The sequence below is a fragment of the Epinephelus moara genome, chromosome 19, assembly GCF_006386435.1.
Source record: "Epinephelus moara isolate mb chromosome 19, YSFRI_EMoa_1.0, whole genome shotgun sequence".
Classification (NCBI taxonomy): Eukaryota; Metazoa; Chordata; class Actinopteri; order Perciformes; family Serranidae; genus Epinephelus; species Epinephelus moara.
This window is the reverse complement of record NC_065524.1, coordinates 13,300,486-13,321,592: the sequence shown is the minus strand read 5'-3', so window position 1 is coordinate 13,321,592 and position 21,107 is coordinate 13,300,486. Positions and strand designations below refer to the sequence as shown.

Genomic DNA, 21,107 nt, shown 5'->3' with positions numbered 1-21,107 from the left:
CAGAACCTTTCTAGACAAATGAAAATGGCTAAACCACAGACCATCATATACGTCTCTATAATATTATTGCCATGTCCTGGGCTTGTAGATTTTAAGGAGTTATCTAAATATTCTTAATCATTTATGACATGATTTTCATTTTCAGCATTAAAAATTTGTGCTTATTTGTTTAGGGGTAAACAAAGTGGGACTGAACAGACCACCACATTGCAGGAAGAACTTCTTCCAAAGGATCCGCAATGTAAAATTTAGGTGTATAGTAGCATCCAGCATATAATTTTCCAGCTGAAAATGCCAATAATGAAATACCTATCAGCATGGCCACAATCCTTCCTGTGACTGTAGTATTAACAACTGGGTACTTGATTAAATGCCCCAGTAAACATGGTGGCGTCTAATTAATTTTCCAAATTTCACATCGTAATGAGAGCTATAAGTGTAGGATGAGAATAGTCAGATTTGGGATGCAACAAAATATGAGGAAATATTATTTCTACATGTTTTTAAACACATGTTACAAATGACTACAGCACTGAGTTTAGAAAATTGGTGATGATTTCTTCCAAAATTCTTGGTGAAACAATGCAGACTGGATGTTACAGAAAAGAAAACAATCAAATCTTTTTCAGATATGATGTTATGAACTGCCAGCAAAATTATGTAAAAACATCCGCATTGATTCATTTCATGCTGACCTGAATCTGTCTTTTGACCAAACGTGTTCTTTTCTGTGCATCTGTACACTCAGTTTCTTAGGTACACTCAAAATTACAAAATTATTGCAGTTTACAACAGCTGTACAACATGAAGGTTATTAATAACTGGCAGCTGAATGTAGTACATTTACATTTACTCAAATACTGTTCTTAATTTTGCAGTACTGGCACTTTTATTTTACCTGAGTATTTCTATTTCATGCCACTTTATAGGCTACTTTTATGCCACTACAAGCCTGAAGGAAATATTGTACTATTGCACTACTTTTGACAGCTTTAGTTTCCAGTTATGAATCCAGCAATTATATAAATGTGCTCTGATTTAGTTTAACATATATTATCAATTGCAGCACAGAGGTGATGTTTACACATAAATGCTTCAATAATTTTAGTCCAATTTTATAATTTACATTATTCTATAATGACCTCCTCTGCATAATAAGTACTTTTACTTCGGGACCTTTAAAGCTGTTGTTGGTCACTTCTCTGAAAAATTGCTCAAGTATTTTCAACATGACGGTCGGATCAAAAACCCTCTCATTTTACAGCTAAACAGTACACTGATTGATCGCAGTTCATGAGCCGTGATTGACATAACTGACAGCTGCGTTAAGAGTGTCCTCAGCTCTGATTGGTTGTTTGTGGTGAACCATGTTAGATTCTGGCAAATGTCATTAGAGGTAATAGCAGGAGGAGGAAGAACATTCTTCTTACTTGGTATTGCTCTTATTTTGTGTAACGAAATTAAATATCTCCGCCATTATATTGTCAATAATTTATCTGATGACAAAGATATCCACTAACAGTGTTGCAAGGTGTATGCACAATCTTATATGCTTGCTCGTAAATTCAGAGTATGTTCAGTTAATGTCGAGATAGCTCTTTTTAGAGCATTTTGTACCCCGCTATATACTGCCCACTTGTTGTGCTCCTACAGGAAGAGCAGCAAGCAAGGACTTATTGTGGCCTATGATGATGGCATGAGACTGCTTCTTAAACTTTCACAATGGTGTAGTGCCAGCCAAATGTTTGTAAATGTTGCTTTAATACGAAATCTTATTTATCGATATATGAGCTGAGCTCAGTCATGTTTTCATTGAGACTGTGGGGCCACCGGCTCTCCAGCTTGTTTGTGGGGGCACTTTATTGAATTTAGTCTTTTTATATGATCTTGCGTAATGGAGTGTTGGGTTTGGGTTTTGTACATAGACTATTGTCTGTTTTTATGTGGCACGCTATGGACCTTTCTCTGTGTCCCTAATAAACTCATTTTTGTTATTATTATTATTATAACATGATCTTTTTCATAGACTCTCTGTCTCATATAATACTTTGTGAATGTAGTGACAGTTTCAGCAAATATGACAGAGTTATTTTCATAAAAGTTACCAACTATAGCTGTAAGTACATTCTCATTCTAATTATTTTGTACTTTTACTTAAGTAAAATTTGGGATGTAGGACTTTTACATGTAACAAATATTAAGTCATGAACTTGATTATGATTATGATTATGATTATGGTGCAAGATGAAAAGTTAAGAGATCACCACAGGTACGTGAACGTCTAAAAACAATTTCAAGGCAGTTCATTCAGTACTAGTTGAGACATTTTCTATGCTATCATTTTTCTGCCTGTCACTTTTCTGCCTGCAGTATATTTTCATCATCTAATGGATAAGTTGACCCGCGAGGCAATCTCAGCGAAAACTGTATTCCTTTAAGAAGAAATGGTGAAAAGGACACACGGAGAGTAACTGAGTGATGTGATGCCCATGGAGGGATAAAGAGATGGGGTTGGATATGACAGCAGGGACAGCGAGACATAATGAGCTGATCAAACGATTGTGGAGAATGAAATGCCAGAGTGGCTTAGAGCGGTGACAGGCCAGGCTGTTAGGGAATCCCTGGTCTTGCTGTGATAGTCAGCTGCCTCTGCTCTCATTTGAATAATGGTTATTTCTGCCACAGCACCACATAGAGTTTGTTGATCTACACTATCCTACTGCGAAATACAAACAGCCCTTTTCTGTCCATCCTGTCTTTACATGAATCTTCTTCGCTCTGCCTTGGCCTTTTCTGTGTATGCATTTTTTCAACAGACGTCTCAGATTCTGAATTCACATCGTCACTTTCCAATACAACACACACTTTTTTTTAAAGCCTTGTACCTCCAGCATTGTTTCCTGTCTGTGTATGCTCCCTTATGCTTTCACCTGTACTTGTCGAATTATCTTCCTTTTGTGTGGTTTAATTGGATGTCCCTGAATAGGCAGCCACTTTTCAAAAGCTGCTCCTTTAAGAACTAAGTAATTAATCAGCTTGATTTTGCATAATCAAGTACAACAATGGCTGTTTTCTCTGTGCTGTTTAAGACAAAGATCAATGAATGAACATTCCTGGAGGTCACGCTCTTTTCCCTGCATCTCTGGTCAATTTGTGTCAACGGCATCCAGTTGGAAAGTATTTCCACGTCCCTCCAGCCACAGTAAGATGTCACGGCTGCCATTTAAATTTTTCCTTCATCTCCAAGATAATGAGGGTTACAGATTGGATGACCTATGATTCAGTGCCTCAAATGTTGGCTGCCAGAATTAAGAGACGCAGCAAGAGAATATGCTGTAATAATTATGTAGGCAGTGAAAGTAAACAAACAGCACATTACTCCTGCTAGAAAGTAACATTCTGAAACAAGTTATTTATGTCCAACAGAGAGACTCCACTACAAGCTTGACAACGGTGTATGTATTTGTCAGAAACAGATCAACACAAGTATTCTTTGAAGTCCCCCTTTCACCACCTGAATGTCATTCCCGTGTTCATGTGCCTTTTTTGGTCAACCATCTTCTGAGAAAAATGCTTCTTCATCAGCAGCTCTTTTATTTCAGCTCTTTGCCATTACCCACTGCATAGCTATCATAAAATCAGCTTGACTGAGCTTGTTTGCTTGGAGATTTTGCCCATGGGAAGAGCCGCTGGGACTAAACCATATAGACTGGTGAGATAAAACAAAGAGCTGAAAGCTTAAGGGCTGCAGAGTGGAGTACCTATTTCAGGGCATAGGGATCAGTAGTGCTAGCAACCCTTTCAGATTACAGGGATTAATATTAAGCACCATTTAGTAGAACTTTAAAGTGGCACTCGCACCTGTGGCCTTTGGCTGAACATCATTGTCTCTCAGGAAATCTCTTTACATCCTATCCTATAGCATCCTATATTAAAGCTACTATTTTAAAATATCTATCAGTGGATTTTGGGATCACGTTTACGAATATTTTAATGTCCGTACATTATCGCAAAAATGTCCTTTTAAAATAAGAATCCTTAAAATTTCATGCAATTAAACCCCCTGTTCTGCAACAGCCATGATATATATTTACATTTTGTTATAAATTCTCATTATACTGTAGTTTATATTGGTAGTGGAGGAGTATGCCAGTCCCCTGCTAAATTTATACTGCCAACCAAAGCACTAGGGAATTACTTGTACAGAAAAACTATGCATGTATGCAATGCAGTGCAATTTATCTCATTAACAACTTCACTGTTCACTTTCTTTACACCAGTAGTGTAGTCTATGTGAAATGCAGGTATATGGCGTATACCCACAAAGAAAGCTCCAGGATTCCCATATACAGTACAGTGTGCAAGGATACGTAACGACAGTTTTGTGACCGAACTTTTACTTCAGCTCTTTGTTTTTGCAAATATGGGGAGATGTGAAACCAAAGTGAACACACAGAGAAACTCTCATTGTCTTTCTTTGCCCCTGTTCCACTGAGGTCAGTGCGCAGTGTACATAGCAAGTGTATAGTCGTGAGAGAGAGAGTGACGGTGGATACACTGAGAGCAGACAGCTGTTGACAATCGAAGCAGAGAGGAAATTAGCAGTAAAGTTGTCAAGCGGTAGTAAATGTACAGTGTACGTTTCAGTTTGTCCATGAATTAAAACCGCAGTTCCTCAAGACCCCAGTCAAGTCCCTGTGTTTTGCTTTCAAACTGTTGGGTAAAGTGAAGCTGGTTAGCATCAACCTCAGCCCTGACAGCAAACAAAGTCGTCTACCTCACCAACTGCCATATAAAGCATCGAAGGTGGCTTCCCATATAGGAGGGGCTTTGAGTTTGACCGTGACCTAGACCTGACCTACCAGTGAACAATCTTCTGTTTGTTTTTTGTCAGAGAATCATTTTCAATTTTGGCTATGAGGTAGCTAATGAAATTAAGATGGTGCAGCAACGGTTAATTGTTAGATGAAAAGTCACTGGCAGGCTGCTCACATCCAAATTCACTGTGCTCTGTTGTATGGAAAACTACTTGCGTGGGGTGCAGCATGAAATCAGATCACACTTGCAATTATTTTTGGCAGAGTTTTTTATGAAAACATGAGTTGGCTGCTCTGTAAACAGACATACCCCTTGTACCTGTTCAACTAGTGTTTGTTGTTCTATTAAACTGCACTTACTGTTACCACAATAAACTAAGATGTCGCCAAACAAAGCTGACGTCAGCTTGTGACAGATTTTTCTATATGGTCATCTGCTCCAGGCACGCTATTGCAAGTGTTTACATCATGCAGCCTCCACTGCTACGTGTAGCTATATGCAATCATCAATGAAACATGCAATCTTGGTTGCTGATGTTGGATATTTCTCCCTGATTTGGGATTATATTTTGGTTTAGAAGCTTTTACTGATGCTTTTTTTACAGTAGAAAGTGCTGCTGTATTACTCTGGTACAGACATTCTCCCTGCTGCAATGACAGGTCAGAGACTGTGCAGATGTGGAAGACCCGAAAATGCTGACCAATCAGAACAGACTGGGCTTTTTCAGGAGGGGGTTTATAGAGACAGCTGCTAAAATGGAGCATCTCAGACAGACGGTGAATACAGGTGTCCCTGCACAGACGGTATGAAAATCAAGTGTTTTCAACATTGAAGTGTGTAAACATGTTCTAGTAGAAACCCAAAATGCAAGTATGAACCTGAAAATCAGCATAAAGCATCCATCATTAATCTGTCCATTACAGAAATAACCATAACATTCTCCTATATTAGATATACTTCTATGTTCATGTCAACTACAGAGACAACGTGCCCTGATGACACTGTAACCGATCCTCTACAAAGAGATTTTCTTATCAAAACCAGAGCGCAAGAGGCCCCATCCTAAACATGCACACCAAACAATCCTCTTATTCTTGAACAGTCCTGACATTCTCCTCTTCCCCAACATCTCACAAGGCTTTCTGAGACTTGCCAAGGCTCTGGGCTGTATCCAAGGGCTGCCCCTCTGAGAGGAGAGGATGATACGCAGTGAGCCAAACTCTGTTTTGAGGGATGACTGCTGCTGTTTCAGAGCACCCTTCGAGTCTAATTTGACAACAACTATATTATTATCCTTAAAATTCAAGGATTAGATCAGTGGCGGGGGTATTTAGCTCGTCTCATGTTGACATATTCTGGCATGCTTCGATGCAAATACATGTAATAAACTAAATTCCTCCTCAATCACCATAATTCTCTGCAATAAAAGTCAAAATTGTTACCCTTGGCAGAAACAAATGTGCTCTTATTTGTTGTGTACATCAGCAAATAAAAATGCTGCCCTCCTCTCCGACCAATCACTCCATCACAAGGCTTTTAGATTGCTCTGATACAGAGTTCTCAAAGTGGGTTTGGTGCCTCTCTATTCCCTGTGTCTCAGATTTTAATCTGTAAAATCTCAAAACAATCTAGATCCCCCTAACTGCATGTCCTACACCTTATCTTCCACCTCTATCTTTTTTTTGTCCCTGCGACCTCCTTGCTTTCTCCCCTGTTACCCACTGAGACAGCGTTCTTAAATTTACTGAAATTCATCTGCTTATTCAAGTGTCCAACGTCAAGCTGAGGAGCAAACAACTTCAACTTGTGTTGATTGATTGAGGACATGATCTTTGCCGCATAACCACTCAAGGAAGAAATGACTTCTTGGTATTTGTCTGAGCTCTTGTTTGTTTTGCTCCAGATTACAAGTAAAGTGAAATAGCACCGACGTCGTTATCCTCTCTTTCTCTGTTGAACAACTCACCGCAGAGGAAAAAGAATGTTATCTTTTTCTGATTCAGTTTTTGTTTTTTCCATTTTGTTAAATGTCAAAGATTTATTTCCATTTAGATTGAACTTTTTTGCTTTACTCTCGGGAGATGTGTGACACCTGGAGTGCCCACCACGCTGATGTGACTGCATGGCATTAGCTGTTTGATAGCACAGGGTCAACCTAACTTCACACACTTGGCCCGACGCTAAGGTCACTGCACCCCCCGAGGCCTGGAACAGACAAGCAGCTTGGCAAGCAAGGGCAAATAAAAAGTAATATTCCCTTAAAGGCAAATCATCTTTGACAAATTTCGGATGTGAATAATGAAAGGAATTCAGGACACTTAGGTTTAAAATGTCCTCCCATAGGAGAGTATGGACGTGGTGTACTGGGCGGCAGAGATAAGAATGAACAGTTTGTGTGGGTGACCAGTCAAGCACTAAGAATAGGTTCGATGTCTTTTAGTGTTACACAATGAGTGAGAATTATTTAATCAAAATCAAAGACAAAAAGAAGAACAGAACTTACACGTGTGATCTCTGATTAAAGACACCTCTCTGATGCATTCATATCTGCTTATGAGCCCAAACTAAAGGACTAATTAATTCATTTTCAGCATCCCTCGATACATGTTCACAATTATGAAGGGATATGAACAACAAATGAATTTTTTTTCCTTCCAGTTAGTCACATTTAATACTGAGCTGCAGCGGCAGAAAGCAATAAGATGAAATTCTAAAGGGAGAAGCAAGATTTTAACTAAGCAATGAAGCAAGGAAATGCATGATCACTAAATCTTATTGGTAAACACATACGGAGAAGGCTGCCATTTCCTTCCCTTCCCAAGATAATACAACAGTATATATTGCATCTACACTGAGCAGCAGACATTAAAGGCAATAGCTCAAAACTCTCCTTTACACCTCCAGTGAAGAAAACGACAGATTCTAGTTGACCCCAATTATCCTGTCATCACCTCGGGCTTGGAGGTGAGACAAGAACAGCGGACTGCTGCCCCACAGGGCCAGAGGGCAGCTCTCTCTGATCTGCCAGGCAAATATAGATAGTTCAACACAACAATTACTGCTGATCCCAAAGAAATATGTTAGACCACATGCCCTCTGTCAAAAGATATGATTGTTCTTTTCTCTATCACTTATAAAGGCTCTCTGTATTAAGCCGAGCCCATTTTTTTATGACTGGTTCTTACATCTTTAATCAAATAAAAATGAAATTAACTACATAATGGAATTACGGTAATAATAAGGCTTCTGTGGATCCATTTTTTACCAATATCCAATCACAATTGTCCATGTAGTCATTATGAAATGTTACCTTTCGCTGCACAATGAAGATGACACTTGTGTTTCAGCATGTGGCATTTGATGTTGCATGTCTGTGTGCATGCATGGTCACACAGAAGATCTAATCTCGGCTGTGTAACCAAATTCACTTGTGCATATAAAGGGCACTGCTGTAAGTACAACAGAGATCAAGTTTACTGATGGGGCCCCATTACAAACAGGGTTTATTAGCCTTTAACATGCTTTCTGTGCAGCAAAGAGGGAATATAAGGAGTAAAACTCAATTCATTACAGCGATGAAGGACTTTGTGACAGGGGCCTCTGTGGCAGAATACAGCAGTTATAGTTGATGATGATGATATTGTGTGAAATTGCTTTTTATGTGCCCTCCAGCACTGATTCGCAGTAACAAATCAGATACAATTGTGAATCCCGCAGACTCAGTCGCAAACACACAAAAGGGCTCCATCAGGAGGTTTCAGTGTAATAGTCCAGTGCTTCCGCTCTGACATGTTTCGTGCTTCGGTCTAATCCCTCCAGTTGAGTTTCCCCCAAGTCAAACACTGTGAACATGCAGCATCAGGCTCTTCTTGGCTGCATAATCCTTTTTAGGGTGACAGCGGCAGACATACAGCTGGACCACTTTGCCCAAGGATAGATATTAATGACGATGTACATGCTATGTAGACTAAACCAAATCAGTGAGTCTGATTTTTTACCTTTATTCCCCCCACAGACAATAAAAGCAGCAGCAAGGTGAGTCGGTTTAGATAACAGTACTCGGGGCTTTCATCAGATCATATCAAGAAAAGTCAATACATGATATAATCATGATGCAAACAAGGCTTAATACCTCCAAGCTAGACAAACAATTAATAATTCATATTCATGTTAGTTTTGAAGGCTGCTCCCGGAGTCATGCTGCCAAAAAATGACTGAGCATAGATATCACTGTATCACTGCAATGGGCTTTCCTCAGATCAGTCTTTTTCTTGTGGACTGGTCAAAGAGGCTGCCTCTGTTTCTTTGTGACCGTCTCTAATCAGACAGGATTGACACTATGATATAAGCCATGATATGAGTGCCATCAAACAATGGTGACACGCTGATTTATGAAGTAAAATGCTGCCAGATATTCAACTTGTTTTTTGCAACCTGTTAACGCAGCGTCTGTCTGCTCTCCTAGTCTTTTAGCAGTGATGTGCACATGAACTGCGGCTCAGCACAGGGACCGTCCAGCATCACACCGCGGCAAATGAACCTGAATACACCACTTCACTGTCTCAAGCATGCAAAGCCACATAGATAACGCCAATCATGAGACTGAATGGAAATGCAGTGTAAGATTTTTTTTTATTATTTTTTTTGTGGAGAAGGGTCGAGGCTTTACTTACACAAAAACTCCGAAAAGCAGAACTCGGATGCCAATCTCCAAAGCCAGCTCTCGCACGTTTTTCCTGCGGTCTGGGGGCGACACGTTCATGATTGTGAGATAATCCGTCAAGTGAAATCTAGACAAAGGCGATCCCGGTCAGTTCTGGTGCTTGTTCACTTTGTAATCCACCTCAACAAAGCGAGCGCTTCTTTTTTCTTTCTTTCTTCCAGAAGCGGTGCTCCCTAATCACGCATGCCGCGCGCCTCCATCGCGACTCGGTCACCTGAAGCAGTCTTCCCCTTCTCCTTCTTCTTCTCCTCCTCGCCTGCCTCCGCTGCTTTCCCGTCTGTTTCAAAACCCCCTCGGGCGTTTGTCTTTATTGCAACTCTTGTTGCTGACAGCTGCTCCTCTACCGGGTGAAAGTCTCCTTCTTCCACTCCATCAATTACTTAAACTGGTTTGGAGTTGTGAGAGCTGAAGACATCGGCGGATATGGGGGAACATTAGAGGTGTGGGTTAGTGGTGAGGGGGAAAGTGATGGGAGACAGTAAAGTAAAGAGAGAGTGATCGTCTGAGTGTGTGAAGAGTCTGAGTGGGTCTCTCTCTCTCTCTCTCTCTCTCTCTCTCTCTCTCTCTCTCTCTCCCTCTCACACACATACACACACTCTCACATCCCTTGGCTTCACTTTGGAGACTCAGATGACTAGAAGTTTCTGGAACACCACTCAGGACTTCACAGGGGACCGGATGAATAAATTCAGGGCTCCTGTCCAGTAAAGCAATATACTGTGACTGAATGTCTTCTTGTCTCATCTGAAGCCAAGAGACACTGCTCCTGAACGTCTCATAAATAAAAGAGCACTCATAGTAAATGTGACATACACAAAGCAGAGGGCCACTCCGGTCAGTAGGTGTTCACGACCTGAACATTGTCCCAGCAGCTGGAGGCATTAGGCATGAGCTCTCAGCCTGACATGTATTATTACACTGCTTTGCCCGAAGACGGCCAGTTCAGGGGAGCCCTGCTCACTGCTGGCTCCCCCCCATACAGTCCAATCACACCACTATGAAGAATCCAGCACCTCAGGGTCTGTGCAGCTCAGACAGTGACAAAGGAGCAGAGGCAGCAGCACACCTGCGGGCTAGGAAACCTGGCCAGCACTTCATAGACACACATGAATATTTGATGCCTTCTAAAACTGGCCTTCCTGCATTACCTGCCAGTCCAAGATTTGCCTCTGTATGTGTGTGTGTGTGTGTGTGTGTGTGTATATGTGTGCGTAAGAGAGGGAGAGACCATCGTGGAAAAAAAGCTCCTGACCCAAAAACTTGTTTGCCGCCTTTCTAGGTCACAAGCTTGACAAGCTGGAAGCTGACTCTGTAGATGCAATTTAGAAATCGTGCATTCTTGCTGGTTAACAAGGTATCCTGTTTGCTAGGTATGACAAGGATAAATTATTGTAGGGCCCATACACGCGCACGCTCAGGTATACAACAGGGGTTTTGAAGTATTCCTTTATTTCATACAGTGGAGTTCTGGGTGATGTGCCTGAAGTCTTTGTCAGCTCCCTAATAAGAACAAAACAAAACAAGAGGAGACGTGAAATGGTGGTAGGTTAGGAGGTGAGATCTTACTTCAAAGCTTTCTGGCAGCCATCAGACTTTTCAGCTATTAGAGAGCGTGGCGTGTTTATTACAAGCTATCAACATGGTTTTACCTCGCAGCATCAGGGTACTCATGATTCAGATGATTCACTGCTTGCCAGACCTTTTTGAGGATCAGCACAGGGCTACACAAACACTCAATTATAGGACAAAAAAATATTACTTTGCTCTCTCCTGTTAACACCATGCTTACTTGTTCTTTGTTGTTGAACATGCAAGAACTACTGTATATAAAAAGGCACATCGTTCCTTTTTATCTCCATTCTTTTATTTTGTTTCATCATTAGATTTTAATATTCTATTTCCTTGACCTAGCTCTTGAATTCTTTTTCTTTCCCTGCAGTGGAGACTGTGAGTCACATTTCCCGAGGTTGTGGTTACACTGCAGGGTTAGACATATGGCGAACTCTAAAATAGGTCCTACCTTAATAAATCAAAGTTCAATGCATCGTTACAAAGTGCTCCTAATCACCTCCATGGGTATGGGTGAATGTACTTTCCCCCGCTGAGGAAACTCTCTGCGACAGAGTGACTCATCATGCTACATAGGGATGGTCCATTGCTCCCTGAGTTCTTAGCTTTATTGGACATCTCTCCTTATTACACTTTGGGCTAGGTTTTATTGGAAAACATCCCTCATTCGTGGTTTATGTACAGAGTTATATCAGTATGTGGGCAGCATTTTTACATGCTGATCAACCTAAGGGGGTGTAAAGTTTGATACTGTTGTATAATGCTGCTACGTGATAACATTCTCCTTTGCTGAACACTGTATCCATGGCTAAAGAAGATGTCTATCTAAAAAAGATGATGTGTTAGAAAATCGAAAATGAAGTTGTAGTACTTTTTTTTTACCACATAAAGGGGAAAGCAACCCATTTTCTGTTTTATTCTTGGAGTTCTATTATTAGTCTCTAAAAATTTGAAACAGCGCTTGAGCTGGAATTGCCAACTATGAGTCGATCCAAATACTCCCCAAGGTGGAGAGAGACATATTGCACCACTCTGACTGGTTTTGGCATCCTCTATCAACAACAATGTGGCATCCCCCAGTAAAGGAAGTAGTCCTCAGTCAGTTTTGTGATCATCTAACTTCAGATTATGTGGCAAAATCTGACCATGAAATTGTTTCAAAGAGTGGCACAATCAAAGTGTTTTGATGCCAGGCAAATGCTACTAAATGCGAGAGTCATATTTGCTTCAATAGCCTATATAGCACACATTTCAGCCATTGTTTTTGGAAAAAGTACCTACCTATTCCTCACATGATCATTCTCTGCCAATACTGTGCACTATACATATTTCTACAATGTAAAAAAAAGTCATTATTAATTTAAATTGAAATAATGTTATGCAAACAACTCCTTCTTTCACTTTTTTCTCACCTAAAAGTCTGTTAAAATGAGCATATGTACTTTTGCTGAACAGATGCCCCTGCAGGTATGAATAACAACTACGGGGTAATGCTAAATGCCAACCTAAATTTTAGCATTTACTTAAAATATTATCCTATCATAACACAAGCACTACATGGAAAAGTAGAAGCATAAAGTCTGTGAACTGACTCACGTGTCCATTATTATTTTGTCCACAGTAATGACCTAAACTTTGCTAATGCAGCCTACATTTGCCAATGTTTGCTAACATTAGCCACTGTAAGCTACTGGACCATGTAAGGCTGTAGCAGCAAAATGTGAGACTACTAAATTCAGCTATTGTGGGTTTAATTGTTCAAGAATTCAACTTTTCATATTCAGAGGACAATTGTGGTCTTACTTCTGTCGAAACCCACAAAGTCTCGCTTTAAGCTCAGGGTGTGGCCTACTGTAAGTCATTTGAAACAGAGTCTTTATGTTTGTGGCACAAAATGTTACATATGTACAGAAAACATAGTAAGCTATTAAGAGCCACTAAATGTTGGTATGAAAGGCAACTGCTCAGCCTCAGAAAATGCTATGGGGTTCCTCAAACTATTATCTAATTTGTAACTAGTACAGAGTAAGAAAAAACAAAATTCTGCTCAACAAAATTACGTTGCTCTAATCTTTCTTTTATTGTTTCCGATCTTTATGTTCTTTTTTCTAATCATTCTTTTTTAATACTGCATAGTTTTATCCCTTGGTGCCTCTAATAACTATTCAAAAGAAACTGTGAGTGATGGATGAACTGCTCACACATCACATAATGCAGGCTTTGACGAGGAGTCAAAAGTAGACATTGCTTTACATAACGGAATCAAAACTTAAAAGATTGGGGATCGTTGCTCTAATGCTGAGCCACCAAAGTTGTTTTGAAGCAGGCTGACGTTGAGCTGCACCAGCTAATATCAGCCAGACAGTGGCGGAGCCAGAAAATTTTCTGTGGGGTGGCCAGGATGGTTATGTGATCATTTTGGGGTGGCAGTGTCTCACTAGAAAATATAGGGGTATTTAGGGCACCTAAACCACACACCTCCACAATATTTGGAATGCAGGTAATGGTGGAAAAGATCAAATAATATTCAGTGTATCTAACTTTTTTTTCTTTTTCCTGCAAGTAAAGAAACAAAGATGCTTACACTATACAAATATATACACAACAAATATATACAACAGACGTTGCAGATTTATACTAGGCTGCTCTTTTTTCACACACCATTGTACAGTGTTCGACACTCTAGGATGGCTACCCCTAGACATGAGATGCCAATTTCACTGGTTTCAGTTTATTTTCAAATGTATTAATTTTGATTATCCTTATTGTTTGAAACAATTTTTCATCCCCTGTAAATCAAACTATTCATTAAGAAGTTCTGATCATTTACTTTTTCAAGTTCCTTTTGTAACTAAGGAAGTTGGCAAAAAAGCTTCCATGTTCCGAGCACCATCCGAGTGGAATAACTTACCTGTAACTATTCGTTCCTTGTCATCATTTCCCTTATTTAAAAAAATTCTGTTCTCTCATCTCAAACCTAATTGTTTTTGTTTTCATTAAAACTCTCGCTGTTTTGTTTTGCCTTGTTTTGCTGCTATTATGTATTTTGATTTTATTTATTTGGTAGATGAAGGTTGTAATATAATATTTTTTTGTTGTCTGTGTTGATGTTGCTTGTTTGTTCTGTTTGGTCTCAGATTGTTTGTCGATGTTTGTTATGTAACCGTTATATTGTATATTTTGTGTGTGATTTACTGTCAGTCTTTACTTGTTGAATGTTTGTTAGGACCCCCTCGAAAACGAGATGATGCATCTCAAGGGGTTTATCCTACCTTACAATAAAATTTCTATAAATGTAGCACAATATGCAGACAACTGTACTGCGTACTGTTTCTATTATATTATTATTATTATTATCATTATCATTATATTGTTACTACTTCAGCTGGCACTGAAAAAAGAACACTAACAGTATCCCTCAGTCAAACGGCCCGCAACAAAGCAACGCCTCTTGCATTTTTTAAAAGGACACGCCCTCCCGGAAATGTTCGCAGCCCCCTTTTCTCGTCCGAGCTTGAAAATGGATGCCGAGAGATTTAACTCCATTTTATCAAATGTGTGCTCAGTCCAAAAGATTGTGGAAACGAACTACTTACAGTGACGTTGTTTAAAACTTGGAAACGAACTACTTACAGTGACGTTGTTTAAAACTTTTAATGCAGTCGGACTATGTTTATGAGCACAAGAGTTCAGCGAGCCACCGAAGGACCGCCCTGCGGATTTACTATTGGTTCTGCAACGTAGGGAGTTTTTTTAAACTCTGAAATTGTATCCGCCCATCTAAACACAAAATCAGGGAGAAAGACATCAGTCTTTAGTTAAGCAAAGCGTCTAAAGACTGACTTGTGAGTCTACAATCACCTGCACATATCCAATAGAGCAGTGGTTCTCAAACGTTTTTTACATCAAGGACCCCTAAACTGAGACAAATTACACCACGGACCCCCATTTGATAACATTTTGAAACTTAAACTCCAGAAATACTCATCGAAACGCGAATCTCCCCACTGATATTATAGCTTACCTGTTATTATCTGTTGTTCAGTCGCATTTGGACAGCTCCACCGGCACTCAGTGGTGACTGGGCTATGGGTGTGCTCTGGTCCACCGATACTACGTTATCCACCACCTTTGTCTTCTCTTCTTTTTGTTTAACAGTGGTACCATCTTTGTCTGGGGATTACTACGTTATCCACCACCTTTGTCTTCTCTTCTTTTTGTTTAACGGCGGTACCGTCTAAAGTGTCCGGTAGTGCCGTCGCAGTGCAGGAAAGGTTCCGCACGCCAGAAACTAGCGACAGCTGTGATGTGGTGGTTGGGGTCAGGCCAGGGTGGCCAATAGGGTGGCCAGGATTCAGCGTGAGGTGGCCACGGCCACCCCCTGCCACCCCACACCTCCGCCATTGCAGCCAGAGTGTTAAATACCATTTATTTTGGTATCAGGTTCTGTTTTAATCACTGTCTGTGAGTGGAATTTCTAAACCACCCAAAGCAGGGAGGGATCAATACACCATTTCACTATGACTGCACTCACACCAGATTTCCAGAAGTCCAGATTTACTTCCTATGAACTGCATATATGAAAAGTTTGGTCTGGGAAAATTTATAGTTTTTGGGTGAATTATTGCTCTACAGTGCTGACACAATGTTCATAACGAGTTCAGCAGTACACTGTGCTGTTAAAACTGAATATATTTGATCAATACAAAGACTGTATACAATAATGGATGTAGCAACCATGACATCACCCATTAGTTTGTGTACTGCCGTTTTGAAGTCTCAAGTTCAGCATTTCAGTCATCGCCATTTTCATTCATTCATTCATCTTCTAACCGCTTCATCCTCTTGAGGGTCGCGGGGGGGCTGGAACCTATCCCAGCTGACATTGGGCGAGAGGCAGGGGACACCCTGGACAGGTCGCCAGACTATCACAGGGCTGACANTGAGGCGAGAGTGCTAACCACCACACCACCGTGCCCCTCTTGCTGTGAGGCGAGAGTGCTAACCACCACACCACCGTGCCGCCCCTTCATCGCCATTTTGTGTCTTTTTTTTTTTTTTTTGAGCCAGAAGTGGCTGGATGAAAGGATAGAGCTGTGAAGGAGCACTCCCTGTACAATTGTCATGAGAGTTGAAATTATTCCAGGCTCTAAACATGCTTACTTCTGCTGTATAGCTGGGCATTTCAACATGGTGTCTGTGGGGATTTATTCTGTTTTGAAGCTTTCCTTAAGTGCCTATTCAAAGACCTGTAGTTTTTCACTTCCACATTTGCTTCATTTTTCAGCCTCAGAGGTTGCTGCTTGTGTAATGAGGGAAACCTCTTGCACTCACACTCTCTCCCTCCCTCTTGCATTCTGCCACACGCTTTTAGCTTCTTCCCCCCATAAGATAGTTACTTGTGATTTAAATAAAAGTGATTCTATTTTAAAACTAGAAATTCACGTCTCTGCTCCTTTTCTTTCCAAAGAACTTGTGTATTGCTTGATTTATTCTCTGGGTGAAATTCCCAGAGTGGCGTTGTCAACCTCTTGTATTCTGGGGATATAGTGCCCCGGTTTCACTTGGATCAATAGCAAACAATAACCAATCTTCTCTGTAATAACACACAAATACAGTGGTTTGAAACAGGTTTTGATCTTGCTTACAAATTCTCATGACTTCTTTTGAAATATATATTATTCTTTCCCTGCATGCAACAATGGGTTGATCATGGTGAATTTCCATTATTGGGACACTCATGAATATTGTGTCCAGCAGCACCCAAAAAGACTGCTGGGCGACAACAATAAAACAGACAGGCTGCAGACACACGGGCCTCAAAAAAAGCAAAAGATCTTATTCAATCATTGGTATATTTCGTATTGAAAGATATGATGCCATTTCAAATAATTGAAAAGCCTGGGTTTTAAAGATTCTTCGTTTTTCACTTAAAAGGATGTTCACTAATAAAGATGTGTGTCCTATCTGTGATGCAATAAAGAAACCAAAACATGTCAGGCAAAGTGATTCCAGTATGTTATAGTGCCATTTTAAGACTTTAAAAACATATTGTGATGGATGTCAGAATAAAATCATGAATAGCAATTATTTTGGCCATGATAATTGTAACATTAAAGTTTCATATTATCCTGTGCCTTAGAAGAATAAAAGCAGTGACCTGTTCTGCTAAAACATAACCCTCCTCCCTTTTGTCTGACCAAAACTTTGATAGCCTGTAATAAGACAAGGTGGTTTCGTTCAAGATGAGAAACAGCTTCAGTGAACCCGACTGTGTTGAGATTAAAATGTCAGCTGTCAGAATTCAAACAGAGCTCTCATGAATTGTGAAGCAAGCTGTAGCCAGATTTTTCTCTGGGTCCGACACTCAAGTCTATTGATTGGCAGCAGCGAGACAGAAAAACCTGTTGAGGTCTTGACATTTAAGTCATCTTGGCTCTGATTGGTTCCTATTCAATGCACAATGGACCATATTTTTAGTTGCTTGTCAGCTGGTAGTGAAAAAAGAGAATGGGTCATGGAAGTGTTTTCCAGATACTATTGCCAATCAGGGATGTATTTGACCTACTGTACCATTTACAAATGTTCTGTGTAACCTGAATACATGAGACAAGAATTTAGTGAGAGAATAAAGGCAAATGTCTGGTTTCTTTTATGCGTCTGCATTGCTAACTCCTTAAATGTGTTAAATTATTCTAAAAGTGTGTGGAATTTTAGAGATTAAGAGATGATGCTAACATTTTACAGACAATGCTGAGGTGTCAAAACCGTACTTCTTTCAATTACTTTGGTAAAACGCTAAAACCAATGTATTCGTTTACCCTACACTATCACCACTTCTTTATTATGTAGTATACTGATCAGTCTGCATCTGTCCTGCTAATCTTGCCAAATCTGTTCAAAGCATAGCGGATGGTGTATGTCCCATGTTGTTTTATGCATTAAGACGAACTGCATAAGCCTGTTAATGCCACGCTTTACTAAAGTTTTGCATTGCTTGAGTCTAACAAAGCAGCAGGCTTTCACAACAACCTAACACTTACTGCAGAACATATCAATCACTGGCAGTATATAATAAATAGACTGCACTTGTATGGCACCCTTCTAGTCTTCTGACACTCAAAGTTTACACTACTGAGTCACAATCACCCATTCACACAAACATTTACACACACATTGACACACTGGAGGCTGAGGCTACCATACAGGCTGCCACCTGATACTCAGTAACCACAGGGATGGAACAGCTATCAGGAGCAATTTGGGGTTCAGTATCTTTTCTAAGGATGCTTTGACATGCGGACGAGGAGTCAGGGATCGACCCCCGATCTTATGATTGGTGGATGACCCACTCTACCTCTGAGCCACAGCCGACCCTAATGGCAGGAGAGGGTGTCAACATGCAGAGGGTGGATTTTAGTATAAAGGGTCAGTTCAGTCAAATCCTAAAACAACCTAACTTACCCGGTCTCAGTCTTAGCTGCTAAAGCATTTATAGGAGAGTAAGTCACACTTACGGCGAGTCACTGAGGACACAATGAAGGTTACATTAAAAATCTCTCAACTGAATTTTGTTCATATGGGGTGCTGTTTATTTTTAGAACTAGGCTCTGGATCAGTGTCGCTGAGACTGCATGGCAATTTAATCTGAATACCAGGCCAGCAGTTGTTCCCACATTTGTCACAGCATGTGTGCGTTCAGTAATACATAATAGTGTCTGTAATATTTCACAATATGTCAGGTGATAGAATATTTAAGACCACTCTGAATAAGACTTTTTCATTACTTCCTTTGAGATTAAACATTAAACTTTACTTACTTACTTACTTACTTGGAAAACATCCACAATCTATCCAGCTGTACATTAACTAATTAAAATTAGCTCCTCTTTTACCAGCTGCAACATTAAAGCTATGCAGAGATTGATGAATCAATAATTATAATCACATGATATAATATACATGATTCTGAAATGGGATATTCTGCATAGTGAGTAGTTAAATTTTTGCCACTTTTTTATACTAATATTTCTGTATTTTTACTTAAGTCATATTTTTGAATGCATGATTTTATTCATTAGTGTTTCTACACTGCGGTATTGCTGGAAATACTTCTTCCACCACTGCCTGTCACTGGCCCCCATTTTTGTATACTCACGATCTTGCTCTGGGTCTTTAAGCATAATACAGCTTGACTAATCCGATCATCATCACACTTATCAGTGCTAATGCCATCAGTGAAATTAGTAATTAATGTCAGCAATTAGTTCTGCCTTTGAAAATGACACACAGTGATGAAATATTAAACTGCGACAAGAATAGGAATATTCATGCAGCTCTTTTTGTCTGTTCGGGGGCCTACTGTGGTTTTATTTGATTTGTAACTCTGTCACAGTGTCATCCATTCGCCTTATTGTAATGCAAGTTCTTGGATAGCTTTTGCAGAGAGGGCTTTACTTCTTGGGGGATAAATTGCTTGTCTTAGAGGGAATGAGAGAAAATGAATCAAAGCTGCAATGACTCGCTCTACCTTTCAAGGTGCCTGTTTATGTGTGTGCATGCGTACGTCCATGCAAGATTCTGTGGCAGCCTATGATGTATATATTGTCGCCGTGCTCCATGCAGCTTTTTAGAGGGTACATTTATACACAGCATGCATACTATATGCTCACATCACAGCGTGACTGTGAACTACCTTATCCTTGCTGCTTAAAATCCTGTCACATCTTGCAGCTCCACCAATAAGCTACGAATTGCTCGGAATGAGAATCGTGTCATTGATCAATCTTTTAAACACCTAAAGCAAAAAAATCAGTGGGATTTTGGAGTGGATTCTAAATACTTTCTTTGAACAAGGGCAAGAGAAAATTTATTGATTCACCCCTGAGATGTACTTTCTTGTTGAGTAAGAAAATGTATTGATTTACCGAGAGCTGCACTTTGTTGTTGAGTACACAGCCTCCTCTTTGCTGGAGATGCCACAACTGTTTTCCACGACTCTGTGGCCATTTCACCCAGCTGCTACTCTCTGTGGGACCTGTCACAACCATATACAGTAAACAAGCACATTCAGTAAACATCAATAACACGCTATTGATACATGAGAACAACAGGGAAATGCTTTGTTGCCACATAATTTGCCTGAAAGTGTAACTCATTGTTGAAATGGGCCAAACGCCCTACATAAAGGGATATTAACTGTTTTATGTTTCACTGTCAGTGGCTCATTCACTAGTTGCATGGCTACAGGCTGACTGGTTATGTCCTGTCACAGTTGTACAGCACAGCCATTCTAACCTGACACTTTTCACTCTTACACAGCTACACCTACAAGTAAGTGCCTCTGACTGAACTAGTATTAATGTATCCCTTTAAAGCATCTACACAGCCATTGTAAACCTACACTGGTGTTTTCACTTCATCTGTGATGTGACTGACATCTCCCTGAGCAACCTTCTCCATCTCCTAGCAACTCTGTCTCCGAGAAATTACATTTATATATTACTGTACTAAACTGTTTTCCTAATTACACTGTGGTGACAAATGTAATCGCTGCTCAGACTATGTTCAAAGGAGTGACTGTGGAGCTACATTTATGCTCTATATAAACACAATTTCCAGATGACAGGGTTCCTTGAAATTACCTTTATACCAGCATGCTACAATTTTCTTAAAATGTTGGTTCTGAACGTATCAGTAAAATGTTCACTGACTATATGTTTCAGTTGTTGTCTTCAGTACTGGCTCTTGCAAAACAACATAAAGAAAAAATATTTTTATGGTTCTGTTCAGGCACTCACAGCATTTGGTTAAAGGGACAGTTCACCCCCAAATTAAAAATTCACAATTTTCCTCTTACCTGTAGCAATATTTATCAGTCTAGGATGTTTTGGTAAGAGTTGCTGAGTGTTGGAGATATCGGCGGTAAGGATGCTTGCCTATTTGCCAATAGCATGGAATTACATGGTACTCTACTGGTGCTCAAATCGCCAAAAAA

General features: G+C 40.0%; 1 protein-coding gene across 1 annotated transcript in view; it reads right to left on the bottom strand.

Moving 5' to 3' along the window:
- The window catches only part of plpp4 (phospholipid phosphatase 4), a 56,242-nt gene extending 46,322 nt beyond the window's left edge, over positions 1–9,920 (bottom strand). Inside the window, exon 1 of the mRNA XM_050071374.1 lies at positions 9,492–9,920. Coding sequence (XP_049927331.1) covers positions 9,492–9,580 — 89 coding nt within the window. The 5' untranslated portion in view covers positions 9,581–9,920. The remainder of the gene's footprint in view (positions 1–9,491) is intronic.
- Between the last annotated feature and the right edge of the window lie 11,187 nt (positions 9,921–21,107).